Source organism: Scyliorhinus torazame, chromosome 3 (genome assembly GCF_047496885.1).
Source record: "Scyliorhinus torazame isolate Kashiwa2021f chromosome 3, sScyTor2.1, whole genome shotgun sequence".
Lineage (NCBI taxonomy): Eukaryota > Metazoa > Chordata > Chondrichthyes > Carcharhiniformes > Scyliorhinidae > Scyliorhinus > Scyliorhinus torazame.
In genome coordinates, this window is record NC_092709.1 from 224,596,053 (window position 1) to 224,618,775 (window position 22,723).

At 43.9% G+C, this 22,723-nt stretch overlaps 1 protein-coding gene across 4 annotated transcripts in view; it reads left to right on the forward strand.

Moving 5' to 3' along the window:
• srek1ip1 (SREK1-interacting protein 1) overlaps positions 1–22,723 on the forward strand; it is a 66,169-nt gene that overhangs the window by 31,116 nt on the left and 12,330 nt on the right. For 3 of the 4 annotated variants that reach the window (XM_072496935.1, XM_072496936.1, XM_072496938.1), the window contains 2 exons: positions 8,671–8,749; positions 16,916–17,763. In XM_072496935.1, coding sequence (XP_072353036.1) covers positions 8,671–8,749; positions 16,916–17,105 — 269 coding nt within the window. In that variant the 3' untranslated portion in view covers positions 17,106–17,763. Of the gene's footprint in view, positions 1–8,670; positions 8,750–16,915; positions 17,764–22,723 lie in introns of those variants that run through there. The other variant, XM_072496937.1, reaches the window with a different exon arrangement.

Here is a 22,723-nt window from a genome sequence, read left to right on the forward strand (position 1 = left end):
TCTCGGGAGGACCACCATCTTAACCGCCTGCACCCTCCCTGCCATTGACAGGGATACCATATCCCATCTCTTGAAATCCTCCTCCATCTGTTCCACCAACCGCGTTAAATTTAACCTATGCAATGTGCCCCAATTCTTAGCTATCTGGATCCCCAGGTAACGAAAGTCCCTTGTTACCTTCCTCAACGGTAGGTCCTCTATTTCTCTACTCTGCTCCCCTGGATGCACCACAAACAACTCACTTTTCCCCATGTTCAATTTATACCCTGAAAAATCCCCAAACTCCCCAAGTATCCGCATTATTTCTGGCATCCCCTCCGCCGGGTCCGCCACGTATAGTAGCAAATCGTCCGCATACAAAGATACCCGGTGCTCTTCTCCTCCCCTAAGTACTCCCCTCCACTTCTTGGAACCCCTCAACGCTATCGCCAGGGGCTCAATCGCCAGTGCAAACAATAATGGGGACAGAGGGCATCCCTGCCTTGTCCCTCTATGGAGCCGAAAATATGCAGATCCCCGTCCATTCGTGACCACGCTCGCCACTGGGGCCCTATACAACAGCTGCACCCATCTAACATACCCCTCTCCAAAACCAAATCTCCTCAACACCTCCCACAAATAATCCCACTCCACTCTATCAAATGCTTTCTCGGCATCCATCGCCACTACTATCTCCGTTTCTCCCTCTGGTGGGGCCATCATCATTACCCCTAACAACCTCCGTATATTCGTGTTCAGCTGTCTCCCCTTCACAAACCCAGTTTGGTCCTCGTGGACCACCCCCGGGACACATTCCTCTATTCTCATTGCCATTACCTTGGCCAGGACCTTGGCATCTACATTTAGGAGGGAAATAGGTCTATAGGACCCGCATTGTAGCGGGTCCTTTTCCTTCTTTAAGAGAAGCGATATCGTTGCTTCAGACATAGTCGGGGGCAGTTGTCCCCTTTCCTTTGCCTCATTAAAGGTCCTCGTCAGTACCGGGGCGAGCAAGTCCACATATTTTCTATAGAATTCGACTGGGAATCCATCCGGTCCCGGGGCCTTTCCCGCCTGCATGCTCCTAATTCCTTTCACCACTTCTTCTACCTCGATCTGTGCTCCCAGTCCCACCCTTTCCTGCTCTTCCACCTTGGGAAATTCCAGCCGATCCAAGAAGCCCATCATTCTCTCCCTCCCATCCGGGGGTTGAGCTTCATATAATTTTTTATAAAATGTCTTGAACATTCCATTCACTCTCTCCGCTCCCCGCTCCATCTCTCCTTCCTCATCCCTCACTCCCCCTATTTCCCTCGCTGCTCCCCTTTTCCTCAATTGGTGTGCCAGCAACCTGCTCGCCTTCTCCCCATATTCGTACTGTACACCCTGTGCATTCCTCCATTGTGCCTCTGCAGTGCCTGTAGTCAGCAAGTCAAATTCTACATGTAGCCTTTGCCTTTCCCTGTACAGTCCCTCCTCCGGTGCTTCCGCATATTGTCTGTCCACCCTCAAAAGTTCTTGCAGCAACCGCTCCCGTTCCTTACTCTCCTGCTTCCCTTTATGTGCCCTTATTGATATCAGCTCCCCTCTAACCACCGCCTTCAACGCCTCCCAGACCACTCCCACCTGGACCTCCCCATTATCATTGAGTTCCAAGTACTTTTCAATGCACCCCCTCACCCTTAGACACACCCCTTCATCTGCCATTAGTCCCATGTCCATTCTCCAGGGTGGGCGCCCTCCTGTTTCCTCCCCTATCTCCAAGTCCACCCAGTGTGGAGCGTGATCCGAAATGGCTATAGCCGTATACTCCGTTCCTCTCACCTTCGGGATCAATGCCCTACCCAGCACAAAAAAGTCTATTCGCGAGTAGACTTTATGGACATAGGAGAAAAACGAGAACTCCTTACTCCTAGGTCTGCTAAATCTCCACGGGTCTACACCTCCCATCTGCTCCATAAAATCTTTAAGTACCTTGGCTGCTGCCGGCCTCCTTCCAGTCCTGAACTTCGACCTATCCAGCCCTGGTTCCAACACCGTATTAAAATCTCCCCCCATTATCAGCTTTCCCATCTCTAGGTCCGGAATGCGTCCTAGCATCCGCCTCATAAAATTGGCATCATCCCAGTTCGGGGCATATACGTTTACCAAAACCACCGTCTCCCCCTGTAGTTTGCCACTCACCATCACGTATCTGCCCCCGTTATCCGCCACTATAGTCTTTGCCTCGAACATTACCCGCTTCCCCACTAATATAGCCACCCCCCTGTTTTTCGCATCTAGCCCCGAATGGAACACCTGCCCCACCCATCCTTTGCGTAGCCTAACCTGGTCTATCAGTTTCAGGTGCGTTTCCTGTAACATAACCACATCTGCCTTAAGTTTCTTAAGGTGTGCGAGTACCCGTGCCCTCTTTATCGGCCCGTTCAGCCCTCTCACGTTCCACGTGATCAGCCGAGTTGGGGGGCTTCCTACCTTCCTACCTTCCCCCTTGTCGATTAGCCATCACCTTTTTCCAGCTCCTCACCCGGTTCCCACGCAGCTGTATCTCCCCCAGGCGGTGCCTCCCCCACCCATCCTCTCCCATACCAGCTCCCCCCTCTCCCCAGCAGCAGCAACCCAGTAATTCCCCCCTCCCACCCCCCCCCCCCACCCCCCCCGCTAGATCCCCCGCTAGCGTAATTACTCCCCCCATGTTGCTCCCAGAAGTCAGCAAACTCTGGCTGACCTCGGCTTCCCCCCGTGACCTCGGCTCGCACCGTGCGACGCCCCCTCCTTCCTGCTTCTCTATTCCCGCCATGATTATCATCGCGCGGGAACCAAGCCCGTGCTTCTCCCTTGGCCCCGCCCCCAATGGCCAACGCCCCATCTCCTCCACCTCCCCTCCTCCCCCCATCACCACCTGTGGGAGAGAGAAAAGTTACCATATCGCAGGATTAGTACATAAAACCCCTCTTTGCCCCCCACATTCGCCCCACCACTTTGTTCGAACGTTCTTTTTAATAACCCGCTCATTCCAGTTTTTCTTCCACAATAAAAGTCCACGCTTCATCCGCCGTCTCAAAGTAGTGGTGCCTCCCTCGATATGTGACCCACAGTCTTGCCGGTTGCAGCATTCCAAATTTTATCTTCTTTTTATGAAGCACCGCCTTGGCCCGATTAAAGCTCGCCCTCCTTCTCGCCACCTCCGCACTCCAGTCTTGATAAACGCGGATCACCGCGTTCTCCCATTTACTGCTCCGAGTTTTCTTCGCCCATCTAAGGACCATTTCTCTATCCTTAAAACGGAGGAATCTCACCACTATAGCTCTGGGAATTTCTCCTGCTCTCGGTCCTCGCGCCATCACTCGGTATGCTCCCTCCACCTCCAACGGACCCGCCGGGGCCTCCGCTCCCATTAACGAGTGCAGCATCATGCTCACATATGCCCCGACGTCCGCTCCCTCCACACCTTCAGGAAGACCAAGAATCCTCAGGTTGTTCCTCCTTGCGTTGTTTTCCAGTGCCTCCAACCTTTCCACACATCGTTTCTGATGTGCCTCCTGCGTCTCCGTCTTCACCACCAGGCCCTGTATATCGTCCTCATTCTCGGCTGCCTTTGCCTTCACGACCCGAAGCTCCCGCTCCTGGGTCTTTTGTTCCTCCCTTAGCCCTTCGATCGCCTGTAGTATCGGGGCCAACAGCTCTTTCTTCATTTCCTTTTTGATCTCTTCCACACAGCATTTCAAGAACTCTTGTTGTTCAGGGCCCCATGTTAAACTGCCACCTTCCGACGCCATCTTGGTTTTTGCTTGCCTTCCTTGCCGCTGTTCTAAAGGATCCACTGCAATCTGGCCACTCTCTCCTTCTTTTTCCATCCGTATTCAGGGGGGATTCCCTTCTGGTTTACCGTACAGTGTTTTTAGCTGTCAAAATTGCCGTTGGGGCTCCTATCAAGAGCCCAAAAGTCCGTTTCACAGGGAGCTGCCGAAACGTGCGACTCAGCTGGTCATCGCCGCACCCGGAAGTCGCCGATTGATGCTTTTCTGGTGTGGTATTTTAGTTTAAGTGGGGGAGCTGGAATTGTTCACTGTAGAGCAAAGAAGGTTAAGGCGGGAATTTAATACGGGAAGTATTCAAAATTGAGTTCCACTGGTAGGAGGGTCAATAGAGGGCTCTGATTTAATGTAATTGGCAAAGAGGGGAGATGAGAATTGTTTAACTCTAGATTTGGTTCTGATGTAGACTGTACTGCCTGAATGAGCGTTGAAAGCAGATTCACTTGTAACTTTTGAAAAGGAAGAGCAGAAATTGACAGGACAATGGGGGGGAAAGCATCGAAGTGGAGGAAAAGTAGCAAAGTGGAACTAAAAGGTTGCGCAGGCGTATTACACCAAATGGCTTCCTTCTGTGCTTTACAATACTACATCATGAACAGAACAGCAGTTAAGGAGATTAAATGAATTATCCCAAGACTACAAATTATTCTTAATTATCTGGGTGAAATGGCAGTTCAATGAGTATGTATGACAGCACTCTGCTATGTAACTTAAATAATAATTTGGACAACTTGGTCTCTAAAACACAGATCATCCTATCGCTTTCCCCTGAAACCTTTCTAGTTTTAATTGTTTAATAGACCACACTTATTGTTTGATCTGAAAGAGGTTTATAGGTGGCACTGTGGTGCCTTGATGGAGAGGTGATTGTTCGTCACAATAAACTTTACGTTGACGAAGTCAAGACTTGCTTTCTAGTTCTTCTTGCAGTGTTACTTCAGACTCTAACGTTGGTAGCAGAGGATGCATAGCAAATATGAGTAAAGGAAAAACAGGGATTGCAAACTAACCGTTCTTCAGACAAAAGACTATTCTGAATTACAACCTTGCAGAGTAATTTAGACTAACTTGGAAAACAAAATGGCTGAATCAAAGTGGAAAATATTGGGGCATGACTACCCACCCTTGTTTGGTGATAGGGGGTTGACATTCATCAATGGAAGAATAAAGTTACCATGTGGACATGGATTACGACCTTTCCCAAGAAAAAAACAAGGAATGGCCTTGACATTTTAGTTACCGTACAAAAACATAATAAGCTAGGTATTTTTTGAATTTGAGCCGGAGCATTTAAACTCAGGTGAAGGTTTGGATACACTATTAACTTTCATGGATAAAATTGACAAAAAGGATGACTTATTAAGTGCTTTGAGGCCTGGTCAGATTTTGAGGCCCAGCAGCTTTCATGACTCAAATAGGCCAATGCGCAATAAGACAGACTATGGAAGACGTGATGTTAATGGGATGGCGAGGTGGTCTAGAAACAGGCCACAAAAGTCAATATGAAAGAAGATTTATAACTAAATATAATGAGGACAGAAACACCTTAATTATGGTCAGTAGAATGAATTTGGAAATTTCAACAGAAAAATTAATCCCAGAAATGCCCAGGGTGTGGACAATCTGTGTTTTCGGTGTGATTCAATATTCCATTATGCAATAAACTATCCAAAGAGATGTAATAGGGTGTTTAAAACCAAACACGGGGGCGGCACGATGGCACAGTGGTTAGTACTACTGTCTCACGACACCGAGGACCTGGGTTCAATTCTGGCCCTGGGTCACTGTCCGTGTGGAATTTACACATTCTCTCCATGTCTGCTTGGGTCTCGCCCCCAGAACCCAAAGATGTGAAGGATGGGTGGATTGGCCACGGAAAAGGTGGTACTTGATGGAACTTACAAGGCCAAAGCCAGGCTGGTAGCACAAGGTTTTTAAGAAAATGTGGGTGACCAAGGTGCAAGGGTTAATTCACCTACAGCAGGAAAGGTTAATTTGAAGATCTTCTTGGCTCTATTAGTCACAAATGCTTGGGAATGCAAGTTGATAGATATTAAAGCTGCTTTTCTCGCGGGGCATCAGCCTCAAAGAGAAAAAAAAAATTGTCCTCCGAAAGAGGTGCCAAACACAGAAGGGGTACTGTGGAAGTTATATAAATATGTATACGAGTCAAATGACACCTCCAGAATTTGGTATTTCTCAGTGAGTTTGGTTTTGTTAACATTCCACTGTCTCCAGTTGAAAGCAGACCCTGCAATGTTTTATTGCACCATGGAGGAAAACATTTGGACATCTTCATGATGCATGTGGGTGATTTTATTTGTGGGGTTAGTAGCGAATTTGAAAATAGTGTTATTAACATGCTTAGAATGGAGTTCAAGTCAGGCCTCTGGCATTGGGTTAGAAATCGGGCAGAGTGGTTAGCAGCCTTGCTTGGAGATATTAACCCCATAGTAATTACTCGTAGAGAGAACGTGCAGACTCCGCACAGACAGTGACCGAAGCTGGGAATCGAACCTGGGACCCTGGCGCTGTGAAGCAACAGTGCTAACCACTGTGCTACCGTGCCATCCTCTGTGCTACCCTGCCGCCCTGATTTTGAACCATTCCAAAGCATTCCACATCAACCTAAAGATACTGGTTCAGGGTGGAGTCTTGGTTGAAAGGTTCTTTTGTTTAAATTGGGTTTTGTGTGCTTGCTGACAGAAGCAAGCCGTTCAGTTAGGGGAGCAGACTGAGACAGTTACAGCTTTACTTTGGTGTAGATTGCATCTCCTCTGGATTCAGAGAGACAACAGGAGATGATAGTTAAGCCTGCATTAAGCAGAGAAAATACTCATTTCATCATTACAGAACGCAAGTGGGACTCTTATATCCATTTGGATTTTGTGAGGGAATAACAGCTGGAAGATTTGCTTGACTTGCAACTAGTGGTATTAATCAACAGTTGTCCTCAAAGAACTTGAAAAGCTGTAGGAAGTTAGTTGTCTGCTGTTAACTCGAAGAATACGCTAAGGCATCCATAGCCATGAAGTATACAAAGAAAAGACGGAAGATCACGCAACCAAAAAGGTATTCGAAGGACCCACACAGAAATTTACCTAGAATAATCGTATGAACACTGCGGATTTTGGCATAACTTTGGGTTGCTCGCCGGGAAAATGAATGAACCGCCCAGATTTTTGTGATGTATAAGGGAACTTTTAGAAATGAAAGATAAGACTGAGTTTATGACATAAGTAATTATAAACTATAGTGTTAAGATAATAGTGCTTGCGTGGCTTAATTCTCATCTGCAATAAAGATTTTTTTTTAAATGCAAACATGTGGCATAGTTCCATTGGTTGAATACTGGAGTCTCTAGCTTTTCTTTTAACAGTCCCTAACAGAATCATAGTAAATGATGTTTGAGCTTCACTAATCTGGGCAAGTGAAGAATACTCATTAGACTCCTGACTTGTACCTTTTGCCTGATGGAAAGTTTGTTGAGAGTCAGAAGATGAAACACTCTCCACAGCAACAGTCTGTGGTCTGCTCTTGTAGCCACAGAATTCATATGGCTGGTGCAGTTAAGTTTCTAGTTTGTACTAACTCTCAGGGTAGTCAGAAATTTGGCACGGTGGGGTTGGTGTCAGATTGGGATTGGGACAGGGGCAAGTGGGGAGAGGATGATTAGGTTTGGGTAATGTGGGTCTCCGGGGAGAAAGGGTAACTGCCATTTCAGAGTTGTGAGCTGGCTCAAAGGGTTGTCAGATAACACATTTCTTAAGTTTTGAGGAGGCCTTTTGAATGTGGAGCACAGTGGCTTTGCTGCCAATAATGAGCGAAGTGAGGTCCACAATATTCTGGAGTCTCCTACAGAAGTTTTTTTTTTAAGCCTGGCCTCCTTTTTGACATATTGAGACTTTTTGCGAATTTGCATATAAACATAGCTATTCATCTAGTCCTGTGTCAGCAAGAAGCATTTGACATGTAACAACAATTCAAGACCAAGTCTGTGCTGGAAAAATTAGTGGTTGGACTGGAAAGGTCAGTTATATATGTGTTAAATACTTTCAATGAATAAGTTTGTGTTGAGTATTGTACCACTTTGAATGCTCTGAAGATGGCGTTGAACGATAGAGCCTCAGTTTAAAACTCCGGTTTTCATAGAATAGAACTTTTGAAATGTAATATTGCCCAGCCTTTTCTGATCATTTTAGTTTAATTTAATCAGATTACCAGTATGATGTTTTGACCAGCATCAAACTTGACGCCAAATCTTGATCGGGATTGAGATGTGCACTTAATATATATCGCTGTTCGAAGAAGGCCAGTGCAGCCGCAGGGTTGTGGAAGGGACTTTCCTGCTTCTAAAATGGAAGTTGTACCAACTCCATGGTGCCCGAGCACCTATTGCCACCACTTGACTTCTCCAACTAAGCTTTGCCCAAATTGATCCCTGGCAATTGAGAGAGAATTCCTCCACCCCTCTCTGTGATAACAAAACCCCTAATTTATTCAGTATCATAAAGCTGGAACGATCTCCACTGACTCACTCCTCCTAAATACATGAACAATAATTAAAACTCCCCAGCAGCAGGATGAAGGGGGGCTTCAGCAGATCTCACAATAACCAGCCAATCTCACCACAGACCATGCTAGGAGTTGTAGTTATTTAAAAAGAGTTCCATTTGGATCTAGTTTTGCTCAACAGTGGTCATTGCTGCTTCAGAAGAGAGGGATCTCGCAACCCCAATTGCTCATCCTGTCGCAACCTCCAATTTTGGCACTCCTGATTTGGGTGGAAATCAGGTCAGTTGTACAGATTTTGTAAAACCTTTTTGAGCAAAGCATTTTAATTAACACTTTTCCTCTGCTATTTTCTTTGTAGAAACAAAGCATGCTGGTGAAAAGAATGAACATCACAAGAAGAAAAGGAAGGATAAGACAAGAGATGAACGCAGAAAAAGGTAAATGTGCTGTTGAATGGCAAGTATATTTTTGCTAAGCACAATGTAACTACATTACTGACGCGAACAGCTTTGACTCTGATTCCCAAGTTGGCAAAATTGTCATGTTCAATCACAATCACAGAATCGTTACAGTGCAGAAGGAGACCATTCGGTCTATCGAGTTTGTGTTGGCTCTCTGAAAGAGCATTCTCCCTTGTTCCACTTCCCTAACTTATCCCCAAAACCTTGTACATTCTTGCTTTTCAGATAGCAATCCAGTTCCCTTCTGAATTCCTCGATCGAACCTGCCTCCACCACTGTCTCAGGATATATTCCAGACTTCGCCAACCTTATTTGTGGAAAATTATTTCCTCACATCAATTATTTAGTTTATCAATTGCCAATCATATTGAATCTGTGGCCTCTGGTTCTTGATGCTGTCTTGAGTGACAATGGTTTCTCACTAATTACCCTGTTCATACCTCTCAGGATCTTGAATATCTCTATCAAGTTTCCTCACAGACTTCTTTTCTCCAAGGAAAACATTCGCAACCCCTCCAATCTATCCTTATCGCTGCAGTTGTTTATCCCTGGAATCATTCTTATGAATCTCCTCTTGTGTACTCTGTCCAATACCTTCACATCCTTCTACAAGTATGGTGCCCAGAACTGGATACAGTACTCCAGATAAGGCCTAACTAGTATCATACACAAGTTGAACATGACCTTACTCTTGTACTCAATGCCCCTATTAATAAACCCTAAGATACTATATGCTTTCTTAACTGCTCTCTCAACCTGCCCCACCATTTTCAATAACTTATATCCATATACACAAAGATTCCTCTGTTCCTGCATATCCTTTAAAGTTTCTCCCATTATGTTGTACTATCACTCCATATTCTTCCTGCCTAAATGAATCTCTGCATCTGTAAATTAAATTTCTTAAGTGTTGAAAGCAATCGTGGATTATTGTTTCTTTAAAGTTTATTGTGCATCACTGCTACTGTAGATGTAATATACTTGGTTTTCCAGAAGGCATCAATAAGGTGCTATCTGAAATCTCCCCTGAGTTGCCTGCCGATCAGAGGCCTGAAGCTCTCTATTATTTACAGTGTGACTGGGAGTAGTGGCTTCTGGTGGTATTGCACTTGAGCCTTCAGGGTTCATAACAGAATTCCTGGAAAAAGACAAGGAAGGGCTCCAGCAAGAAAGATGAGGGGTGATTAGAAGAAACGACAGAGGATTGGCTCTTTAAAACAATCCCTCTTTCCAATGCTGGGTTCCTCAATCAGCTACTGTGTGCCTTTGAACAAGACTCCACCCATCAGATGTCCAACCACATGACAAGTCCCCCATCCGCCACCATTAATTACCCACTTAAGGACCACAATTGGTATTGCGGTGGGAAGGCTTACAGGCATCTTCCCATCCCAGACTTAATGGAAGGGGAAGAGGGGGCGGGCGAGGAAACATCAATGGGCTCACTGCACCCTTCCTCCCAATCAAGCACCCTGCACCTTGAAACTCAGCTCCATATGTGGACATTAAATTCTGTCCAAAGTTTCAAGTCATGTCCTTTCATAAGAACTCATCCATTCTGAGAGTTTGTTGCCTTTTTCATTGGTGCGCAAACTCTGGATATGAGGTTGATCACTTAGGACTAAGCTGAAAATAATTTTTTTTCACTCGAGTTGTGAAACTTTGCAATTATCTACCTCAGAGGATTGAAAATGCTTCAACGATAAGTTTGCTCACGGCTGTGAGTTTTGGTCCCTTAGGGAATCAAGGGATATAGGGAACGGGCAGGAATGTGCTGATGCAGAAAATCATCTGTGATCCTGTTGAAAGGCAAAACAGTCTCATGAGATATGACTTACTCCTATTGTTTATATTCTTATTAGAAGCAAAGGTTTATTTTGCGGGTTTTATTTTTAAATATTCATTGTGAGGCCAAAGAAGCCACATTGAGTAGTGAAGATTTTTATAGGAGTGAGGTACCAAAGGAACACCTTCTGTTATTTGTTGTCAATTATTCAGCTAATATTTCAGTTACTTGGTTAGATACCAACCCCACATCGACTCCTCGATAATGACATTCAGTGAGTATTAAATTAAAGTTTCCCCCTAGATCCCTAGCTCTAGGTTCTCTCCTGCCTCAACTCTTGCTTTCACTGAGCTCATCTTGTCCATAAGACCCAGCTGCTGCTTCCTCAACCTTATCCCTATTAATCTGGTGGCCATCCAACTTCTCCTGATTCCCAAAGCCGATGTTGTTAAAGGTTCTCTCTTCAGGGTTGCCCCTCTCACCTTTAAATCTACCATCATCACCCCTCTCCTCAAAACAAAACACTTGACCAGACCATCCTTGCAAACTATCACCCTATCTCTAACCTCCCTTTCCTCTCCAAAGTCCTTGAACATGTTGCCTCCCAAATCCATTCCCATTTTTCCCAGAAATCCCATGTTTGATTTTCTCAAAATGAGTCTCTACTCCCACAATACCAAATGGCCCTTTTTAGAGTCACAAATTACATCCTATGTGACTGTGACAAGATAAACAATCCTCCTCGTCCTACTCGACCTGTTTTCAGACTTTGTCAAGTTTAACCAGACCATCCTCTAATCCCCTTCCACTGTCATCCAGTTCAGTGTAACTGCTCTCAAGGTCTCTCTATTTAAGAAAGGATACACATGCATCAGTGGTGGATACAGCAAGATTTCACTAAATTAGTCCCGGGATGAGGGTAGTCCTGGGATGAGAGGCTAAGTAATAGTCTCTGGATTTTAGAAGAGTAAGAGACAATCTCATTGAAACCTGTAAAATTCTTACTGGGTCAAAATTACTACCTAACGGTATTGTGGTTGTACATTCTAATCGTGATCCGAGTATCACTTGCAATGGATTCTCCTTTCAGATTAGTACTTTGGTTGTTCCCCAAGAATCAATCCTTGGCCCCCCTCCTTTTCTCACCTACATACTGCTCATAGGCGACATCATCCAAAAGCACAGAATTAATTTTCACATGTCCGCTGACAACAGCCAGTACCTCATCATCTCCTCTCTCAACTGATCTACTCTTGCTAAAATTGTCAGTCTGCTTATTGATATCAAGAAATGGACAAGTAGAAATGTCCTCTAATTAACCATTGGGAAATTTGTAGCTTGTTTCCTGTGTGCTGGAAGCTTCATCCCTAACTCCAACTCTCTCCCTGACAACTGTCTGGGAGTAATATTGTTGTCATATTTTGACCCTGAAATGAGCTTCCGAAAGTGTATTTGTATGAGCTAGGGTCACCTATTTCCCCCTCCTTCACATCATTCAACTTTTGCTGCTCATCTGCTGCTGAAATCCTCATTCACATCTTTGTAACCTGTAGACCAGGAAGAGAACAGCCATGATCTGATCAAATGACAGAGCAGACTCAAAGGGTTGAATTGCTTACTCCTGCTCCTAATTCCTATGTTCCTCCACTTAATATGTATTCCTGGCTGTTCTCCCATGTTCTACCCTCTGTAAACCTGAGGTCATCTAAAACTCTACTGCCTATGTCTTGACATGCACCAAGTCCCGCTCACCTATTACCTCTTTGCTCACTGACTTACATTGGATCCTGGTCAAGCAATGTCTTGATTTAAAAATTCTCATCCTTATTTTCAAAACTCTCCATGTCCTCACTCCTTCCCATCTCTGTAATTTCCTCCAGACCCACAATCCTCTTGAGTTAACTGTGCTCATTTAATTCTGGACACTTGAACATCCCTGATTTTAAATCATTTCACATTCGGAGCCATACCCAGGGCCTAAACTCTGGAATTTCCTCCCTACACCTATCCACCTCCCATTTCTTCATCAGGCACTCAGTACTTACTTCTGACCAAGCTTTTGATCTTCTGACCTAATGTCTCCTTATGTGGCAAAGTGTCATATTTTGTTTTAAAATGCTCCTATGAAGTGCCTGGATGGGCTTTATTACCTTAAAATGCTGTATAAATACAAGTTGCTGTTATTGCCTATCTTCCACAGCTATGCCTGAGTTATTTCCAGACTCAACTCCTGTATTCCAAGTCTCTTCTGGCTGGCCTCTCGGCCTTCAGCTTCCATAAACAAATCTAATCCTTTTTTGTTCTATTTATTCATGAGATGTGGAAGCAGCATTTATTGCCCTCAAGAAGGTGATGGTGAAAGCCTTCCTTATTCACTCAAGTCTGTGTGCAGCCACAAAACCGTTGGGTAGTAATTTTGATCCAGTAAGAATTTTGTGGGTTTCAATGAGATTGTCTCTTATTCGTCTAAAATCCAGAGAATATTATTTAGTTTCTCATCCTAGGACAACCCTCATCCCAGGGACTAATTTAGTGAAACCTTGCTATACCCACTACTAATGCATGTATATCCTTTCTTAAATAGAGAGACCAAAATTGCACACAGCTTTCCAGATGTGGTCTCACCAAAACCCTGTGCAAGTGTAGTCGTACTTCTTTATTCTTGTATTCCAATCCCCTAAAGCCAACATGCCATTTGCATTCCTAATTGCTTACAACACGGTTAAGGAATAAACCAGGGGTTATAACGTTTAAATTTAAGTTAGGCAACTCGGGAATTTGTCACGAAACAATTCTTCATGTAAAGCGTAGTGGGAATTTTAAAACTTTACCCTGAAAAGTTGTTGCAGCTGGGTCAATTTAAATTTTCAAAACTGAAATTGGACAAGGGTAATGACATTTATGGAATCATGGTGGATCAATGGAAATAAAATGTCATGGTCTAATTGAATGATGGAACAGACTTGAGTGCCTGAATGACCTTTTTATGTCCAAGTTGTAGCCATTGGGGCAACACTTTCTATGTGCACTAGATTAGGGAATGAAGCTTAAAAGAACAGCACTAAGGGTTATTCTTAATTATTTCCCTTGCCTATTAGATATGAATGAAATTGAGTTATTGGTTAATTTTGTTCTGGAGTTAGGGTGTTGATATTTCACAAAATGAGGGTATTGGTGTTATTGCCCTTTGCCAATTGCCCTTGAGAAGTTGGTGGTGGTGATGAGCTGCCTTCTTGAACCGCTGCAGTCCATGTGGTACAGGTCCAACCACAGTGCTGTTAGGCAGGGAATTCTAAGATTTTGATTCATCGACAGTGAAGGAATGGCAACATAGTTCCAAGTAAGGATGCTATGTGGTTTAGAGGAAAATTTGCAGATGGCCGTGTTCCCATGCATCTTCTGCCATTGTCATTCTAGGTGGCACATGTCACTGGCTGGAAGGTGCCGACAAAGGAGCCTTGATGAGTTGCTGCTGTGCATGTTATAGATGGTACACATTGCAACCACTTTGTGTTGTTGCTGGAAGGAGTGAATGTTTATGGTGGGGGATGGGGTGATAATCTGGCAGATTGCTTTCTCCTGAATGGTGTCAAGCTTCAAGTGTTGTTGGAGCTGCACTCATCCAGGCAAGTGGAGGGTATTCCATCACACTCCTGATAGTCTTGTATGCCTTGGCATCGCACGTGCACATCTAAATACTTCTTAATGTTATGAGGATCTCTGCTGCCACAACCATTTCAGGCAGTGCTTTCCAACTTCCACCACCCTGTGGGTGAAAACGTTTTTCCTCAAATTTCCTCTAAACCCCCTTACCGTAAATCTATGCCCCCCTGGTCATTGATCCCTCCACCAAGGGGGAAGGTTTCTTCTTATCTATTCTATTGTGTTTTTTTCTCTTTTCCACAAAATAATCAGAGCATTCTCACGCACAGAACAATTGTATATTGATCAACGTGTTGCGAGAGCCACTGCAAACTCACAATCCCTGACTACAAATTTAGGCACACCCGGTGATCACTTTTACAATTTTGTAATTCCCTCGAAGCATGGGAATCGCACATAGTAAACAGGCAAGGAATAAACTTAAATGACATCCACAGGGGGTTAACAAGCCATCCGTTCGCTGACACAGACAGCACTTACAAACACACCAGGAATCCTTCATACAGAAAAGGATTTGTGTTAATGTAACTTTTTTTTTGTTCCCTTTTCACACATCATCAGAACTATGATGTTTGCTACAAACCTATTTTTTACCCTTTCCCAATTACCTTAACCTTATTTGTGACTAGGTGGGATTTAGATGGTGGGAAACAGATTGTCAGATCACACAAGCAGCGGGTGCGACATCTCGCCTCCTCTAATTATCAGTATTAACATTGCTGTTTTCCCAATTCCCCTTGTAACTTCATTATAACTTAAATTATTTTGTTCCATTTAACTACATTTTCAATGCCTGATTTTACAGGTGTCACCTCATTGTTGATTCAAAATTTCAGACGCATTCTCAACCAAATAAATTACCACCTGCAATAATGTTTGTTCCTTATCTGTGAGGATGTGACGAACATGATACAATTCTCACACTTATTACAAATTCCTCTGGACTATGCTAATAACTTCCACATTCAGCTGGTGTGTTGAGTTCCCACAAATCCGCAATTAAACCTTACATAAATTAACATAGACCTATAATCATAGGCACGCAATTAATTGGGCGATTCAAAACAAATCAGCTGTCTGCTGAAATGGTTAATTTTCCTTCCTAAAGGGGCGGGATGTGGGCATAGGAACTTGGCACGCAATTGCGTCCCTTTACGTAATTAAATTTATTTTGTTCTATTGCTTCAATTTTGCTCAAATATCATACCTTTGTCTATCCTATTATAGCCAATTTCAATTTCCGATTTTGCTACTTAAACAAAGTTACAAGCGATATTTTGTGAATTGAGTTGTTAACTTACAGTTGGTTAATGTAAGAAAGAGCATACAGAACTTGTTTCACCTTACTTTCATTCTTAAATGTAGGAAGCATCATTGAGAAGTTTGTAGATGATAACAGAAAGATTGCCATGTGGTTGCAAGTGAGGAAGAAAGCTATAGATATCGAAGCTGCAGGAAGATGCCTGATTGACAGTCCATTGTCAGAGAAGTGGTAAATTAAATTCCATCTGGATAAGTGTGAAGTATTGCATTTGGGGAGGGCAAACAAGGAAATACACAATAAATGATGAGATACTGAGAAGAGCAGAGTAACATGGCTACACATCTCCAAAGGTAATAGAATGGTAGTAAGCATACGAGATACTGGCCTTTTGTTAACTGAGGCATTGAAAATAAGAGCCGGAAAGTTAGGCTAGAACTGTATAAGACATTAGTTAGCCCACTGCTAGAGTACTGTACAGTGTTCTGTTGATTACATTTTAGGCAGAATATGATCACACTGGCGAGGGTACAGAGGAAATTTACAAAGATGTTGTCAGGAATGGGGAATTTTAGAGATGTGGAAAGATTGGATATAATGGAGTTGTTTTCTTTGGGACAGAGGAGTCAGAAGGGAGATTTAATTGATGTGTACAAAATGATGAGAGACCTAAAGAGTTTGGGTAAGAAGGACCTCTTGCCCTCTGCAGAGAGGTCAATAACCAAGGTACATGAATTTAAGTAATTCATAGAAAGATTAGAATGGAGTTGAGAGATTTATTTTCACCCAGAGAGTGGTGGGGAACAGGAACTCACTGCTAACACATTTGAAAATAATTAGAAATCATTTTTGAAGTGTCAGATCCTACAAGGCTGAAAAGTGGGATTAGGCTGGTAGCTCTTTTTCAACCTGGTGGGCCAAATGGCTGCCTTCTGTCTGTAATGTACTATAATTCAATGAAGAATGGACTTCAATTACGGTTTGTTTCTCCCCTGGTCAATGAAATGCACAATCTACTTTTTATATTGGTCTGTACATTTTAGGATTCAAATGTTTTTATCAAATCTGTTTATCCATTGCATTCTGCCCTTGACGAAGTCTTAAGAAAAATTTGACCGATGAGATTCTTGAAACATTTACTGGGGAAGAGTAGCAAAGGTGTTTCCAATTGCCTTCCTCACAGTTATTATCTTCAGTGGGTTGAAGCCACAGCTGAAGAGCTCCATCACTCTTTGCAAATAGGGAGAGGGTGTGACACACCTATCGGACCCCCATTGGACAGCAATCTAACATCCAGAGCCAGCAATGGGGCTTGGACTACTGGTTTAAGCAGGAATACTGTCACCTCATCAGTAGACACTCCATCTCACATCAGACATGCATTATGAAAAATGTGAATGGCTGGAAATTAATTATGTATTGGTCTTGACAGATCTCGTTCATCCAGTGAAGGCAAAAGTGAGAACAAGAGCAAGAAGCAAAAAGATCTTAAAAAGGAAAAGAAAACTAAGAAGAAAAGCAAGCACAAAAGTCACAAACACCGTCAAAAGGTTAAGAAAAAGGAAAAGCATCCTACTTCTTCCTCATCAGAAAGTTCTAGTCCCTCTTCAGATAGTGATTAATGCCCAGTGTTACAATCCTAGGGTTGTTCTAGACGACTGCATCTTTTAATTGCTTTTCTGTGTACAGGACAATGGCTCACATGTTCATGAATATTTCTTTGTGAGTTAGAGAAAGTGTAAAAAGAATAGTTGATTGTAGGAGCTATGTGCATTTTAAAACATTGAAAAATTTTGTTTCAAATTTGTTTTCAGCATAGGTAATATTACATGCAAAATGTTCAGACAATTTATAATGTTGATTATTAGACAACTGGGCAGAAATGGCTACTTTAATAATGGATTATCAAACTAGCAGTTGTCTTCTGATATCAGAAGGTCACCCTATCTGAATTAACTATGAAACAGTAAAACAAACATAACAATGTTTGGCAACATTTCAATATTTTTAACACTTTTCTATCACAATTGTCCAGATAATGACTTGTAAAATTGATCTATCTTCAGGTAGAAATATAATCTGGCTTTCAGATGCAGTGTTTTATTTGTAAAGCCTTTGTTGCAATCTCTGCTCAGTTTTTACATAATATCTCTATAAATGTACATATTTCAGCTGGTTCATTTGTAAATCTTTGTTATTCTTCTGCAATAGCCTAAAATAATGCGTTACGTATTACTGGCTTACATAAAGTCGACTTGACATTCTTTTTTTCAACAACAAGTTCAGAATAAGCATTTTTAGACCATATTCGTATCAATGATTTACAATGCTTGTAATTTCAACTCTATTTGGTAAGTTTTAAAACTTAGGACTGACTTAGGAGCATACGATCAGGAATAGGGCATCTAGCCCCTAGAATATGTTGTGCCACTCAATGAAATCATGACTGATTTGTGACCTAGCTCCATATAGTTGCATTTTCCCCCATCCCTGAAATTCCTTTAGATGACAAAAGTCGATCAATCTCAGATTTAAAATATACAATTGATCTAATGTCAATAGTCATATGATAAGAACTCAGAGCTCCTAACATGCTTTGTGTAAATGTTTTCTAATTTTGCTCCTGAAACGCATGGCTCAATTTTAGGCTATATCCCCTAATCCTGGAATCAATTACAAGCCTAAATAGTTTCTCTCCACTCCCGCTCCTATTTTTTTCTACTCCAATTTTCTACGGGGTATGGGGAGAGCGCTGCAATATGGTGTTGAAATAGAGGATCAGCCGTGTCATGGTGAATGGCAGAGCAGGCTCTGAGGACCAAATGGCCTACTCCTATTTTTCTATCTGTCCTATTTCTTTCTATTCTATTTTTCGATCTTTCCTATCTGCTCGCCTTATTATCTTGTAAATTTTGATCAAATCACCCCATAGTCTTCTAAATTCCAGGGGATACAATCCTAGCTTGTGTTACGTTGATTATTACACAACTGGCAATACGTTTTGGAGTCAACCGGGAACCAACTATTTTGGTACTGGTAATGTGTTATGAGACTGTGTTGCTCTTATTAGCCTTAGTTTTATTAGCTCTAATTCTGTCACCTTTGCTCACGAGTCGCCAGGTATCTTTCTGATACCGCCACGTGGTTCAAGTTCAAGTTATGATTAATAATGCAGCACACCGCTTAGTAAGAATTAAATCAACGGTCATTTATTATATACAGCAATTAATACTTATACAATAATGCTACTTCTAGACTAATACCTACAACTAACAGGCCAATACTTAACTTTAGGAATGGCCCACCAGGTCAGGGAAACAAATGTTTTTTCCGAATTGGTCCTGAGCCCGTGGGATTCAAAGGCTGATAAAGGTCGATGGTTAGGAGTGTCTATCGGGTAGCGATCGCTGGAGTCAAACTTACTGTTTCTTTGTCGAAGGTTCTTGCGAAGGTTGCGAGCAGGAAGAGAAGGGCCGATCTGAACTTGGCCCCTATTCTTATAGTTAGCTAGGGTCTTCCCGCCTCTCGGGGCGGACCTTGACCCTGTTTCCAAGTGATTGGACTTGGTCCCAAATCACTCGGTTTGATATGCTCCAATAATGGGGCATTCTTTGATCGGGGGATGGTTGCACACCTTTCTTTGTGTCAGCCTCTCTTGGTGCCGAGAGGTCTGGAGTAGCTTTACAAATGCTAATGTATAGCAATTGTTCCCGGGGATGGCTGTTCACTATGCAGATGGCTGGATTGTTGTGATGTTAATGGCTGCATGATTTGATCAGTCTGGCTTCCCCCAGAGGTGAATACACTGTTTTACCTGCAGCCTTCCGTTTGAGTCCTGTTGGCTGATTTTCCCATCAGCCTCTGCCGTTCGCCATTTTGGATCGGGGTTTTGGCCAAATTAATCGGGAATCAGCCATTTTAGGTGGCTACATTCCCTCCTTATGATCCTAACGCGAAGCGTGAAGGATCACAAATTTGTTCTTTCCGTTCCCTGACCGGGGGGGAAACCTACATGGCCACTACTCTGACCCTAGCTACGCACAAAAATTTTACCTAAAGATTCTAAGGGCGCTATGTCAGGCAGGGACATGCATTAACAATTAAACTAGGAACCTCTAATTTTTACCTTAATACGCTATACTCCATAAACATTGCATTATACTATCTTCTTAAAACATACAACAATAATCACAACATTTAATATACTCTTTCCTGACTTGGCAGTCAAGCTCAGGATCATACATTTTTTTTTGTTCATGAAAAGTTTTGTACATCTCTTTATTTACAGTAATAACGCAAGTGAATGCTCTTTATTATTTTGTTATCAATCGCGGGGGTCTGGGGTCTGGTCATAACCGAATATAGGGGATCGGATCCGATATACCGGGTTCGAGCGCGGTAGGCTCTCCTTCGCCATTTTCGGAGGCGCATAGTCTGCACTACACAGCAGAGTATGGCCAACACTAACAGTGCTTCGATTACATAAGACAGGGAGTACAAGGTTATGAACTTGGCACACCAGGATAATGCAGCGTGGCTGGTGACTGGGCCCTCGGTACTGCGGGGCAGTGAAACATTAACGGCAGGGGGGTTTGGAGTAATGGGGTCCGTGTTCCTGCGCAACCAAATGTTCATCATAAAAATTTTGATCACGATGAAAGAAGTCCTCATGGCTGTCCTCTTTTTCTTTCTTTGTGTTCTGTTTTCCTCCGGTTCTGGAGTTCTGTAAAACAAGCACAGTATCTTGGTATAATATCCGGTATGTTAGTGTGTCTGTCCTTCGGGGCCAATTATTCCCTTATAATTGGTCACTCTATGTGACTCCCTCATTTTTTTTTTTTCAAAACAAATGTTAGGACACGGCACACTTCCCAATGGTGGACCAGTGCTGATTTATCATCCAAATGTTCTAGGATGTAAATAGCATATGGCAGCAACCTAAAGGTTGCCTAAAGAAATAAAACTGTTTTGAAAGGAAAAGGTCAAATGAGGTGCGTATGGGCCGCGACAGGTAAGATTTGGATGGAGTCCCCGGGTAGGACGGCTACCAATGCCGTATCTCCCCTACCCGAGCGTGTTTGACCAACGGGGGGGTCCCCAGGCAGGGCGGGTCTCACGCCGTTTCTTCACTGCCTGAGCAACTGACCAGAACGGGCAAAAATGTAGTCATGGTGAGGTTGCTGCTGTGATTCTACCCTCTAATCAGAACGGGCGTCTGACGAAAAGCTAGTTCCTCTGAACGAGCGTGTGGTCTGCTGACCAGGTATCTGAAGATGAGCTAGTTCCGCTGAACAAATGTCTGGTCTGTTGACCAGGTATCTGTGGACAAGTTGGTACCGCTGAACAAGCGTCTGGCCGCGGTTCGTGTCTGTGGGCAAGAGCTCAGAAGTTTCAGGTGAATGGGTGTGTGACAGAAAAATTCTCCTGTCGGACAAACCACATAAAACAAACGTACGAACAACATAAAACATCCTGCAGTTTCCATCAGAATACGGGACATCGTAAATCACATTTGGGCTGGGGTGTAATTAGCATATGGAGGGAGTGCAGCATGACCAAAGAAGAAAGGAAGGAGGGGTGAAATAAAAATGAAGTGGCCTTGCTGAGGTAACGCTGCCATGAGAAGTGGTGGGTAAGTGCTCACAGTGTGCATGGGGCAGCTGGGACCTTGTAGCTGCTGTGGGTAGTGTTCTCTTTCATATCTGGGGGCTAGTCTAGCTGGTGGGGGTCTCCTGCAATCTCGGGCGAAGTGTCCTGGCTGCTCACAGTTGTAACATGACCCTTGAGGCACATAAGGTGGAGCAGGCTCTCTGGTGCATTGTTCCCTTGGGTATGGTTCCCTGGGTGGGGGGGTCGGGGCTGTTGTTGTCTTTGCTGGTTCGGGGGGCATTTGTCGGCTGATCCCGTTGCTGTTTCAGGGGGGCTTGAAATTCTCGTGCGTAATGTCCTAATTGTCCGCAATTGTAACATTCCGGTGGTTTCTGTGGGGGGGGCTGTTCCTTCGTTTACCCATGTGGGGTTCTGGTGCGTTTTAACTGGATGCATGTCTGCCTGCTCTTCCTCGGGTTCCCTAACTGGGGGTTTGCTTTGTACAGACTGCTCCCAGGTGCGGGGCAATCTTTTTAAAACCCATTTCGCATTATGGGCTTCCTCTGAGGGGTCATAATTCGTACAGGCATTTTGTCCTGCCTCTGTGGCATGGGAGATAAGGGTGCAGGTCCATTTGGCCATACCGTCTTGGGACAAATGGGCGCGTTCTAAATTACCGAAAACTGCTGTGAAATGAATCCACAGGCGTCCAGTAAACGCTGTGGGGTGTTCTGTCTTTTCCTGTCTGCCCATATTGAGGCCATCTACGGGGTCACCCCGGTTATACCCGATCGCATCCAGGATCCATTTCTGCAAGGGTGCCTCCTCCTACATTCTGTGGGTCGGGAAGGGCTGCTGCTACCGATGGATCCAAACTTAGAACCATGAGCTTTACATGCTCTCTCTCATCCAGGACGTACATGTGCGCCTGGCGTCTAACTGGCAAAGAACTGGTGGGGGTCTGAGCTGGGGAGGAACGGTGTGATCTTCTCACACGCGTCCCGTAATTGGGTCACTGTCAAGGGGGTGGAATATAGATATGCCGCATCATCCGGTGTGGCCGTGCGGAGGGTGGTCACAGGGTTCATTGGAGCCTGAACTACCTGCTGTGTGGGGAGTGGGGGTACTTTTCTCCTTTGGGGCTTTCCCTGCGCACATGTTCCCTGAACGTATCTCTGCGCTGTTTCCTGTAATTCTTCCCAATCAGGGCCGTCTTCCTGGTCTAAACTTTCCCCAAAGGTTTCTTGGAATCCCTTTTGGACAGAAAGCAGTGATTGCAGGTCTGCAATTTGCTTCCGGCACTTCGCATCGTCTATGGTGCTCTGCCTTTGTTCTGTGGTTGCAGCGTGGAGCGCTCTCAAGGCTGCCTTGAGATCACTACATTGCTTCTGTAGCGTCTCCACCTGCTTCTCTGTTTCTTTCTTTACCAGGACTGCACGCTGCGTGTCCTGATAAGCCTTTTCGTACTGGGACTGGAAACTACTCAAATGTGCAAGACAAGACTGGTGACCTCGTTTGGGGTCAGCCACCACTTCGTCCTTTGCTGCTAATTTCCTTCTTAATTCCAGGTTCTCTTTCTCAATCTCGCATACATCAACTTTACTCATACGATGTATGCCTTCTATTTCTTTGCGGAGCGTCCTGACGACCG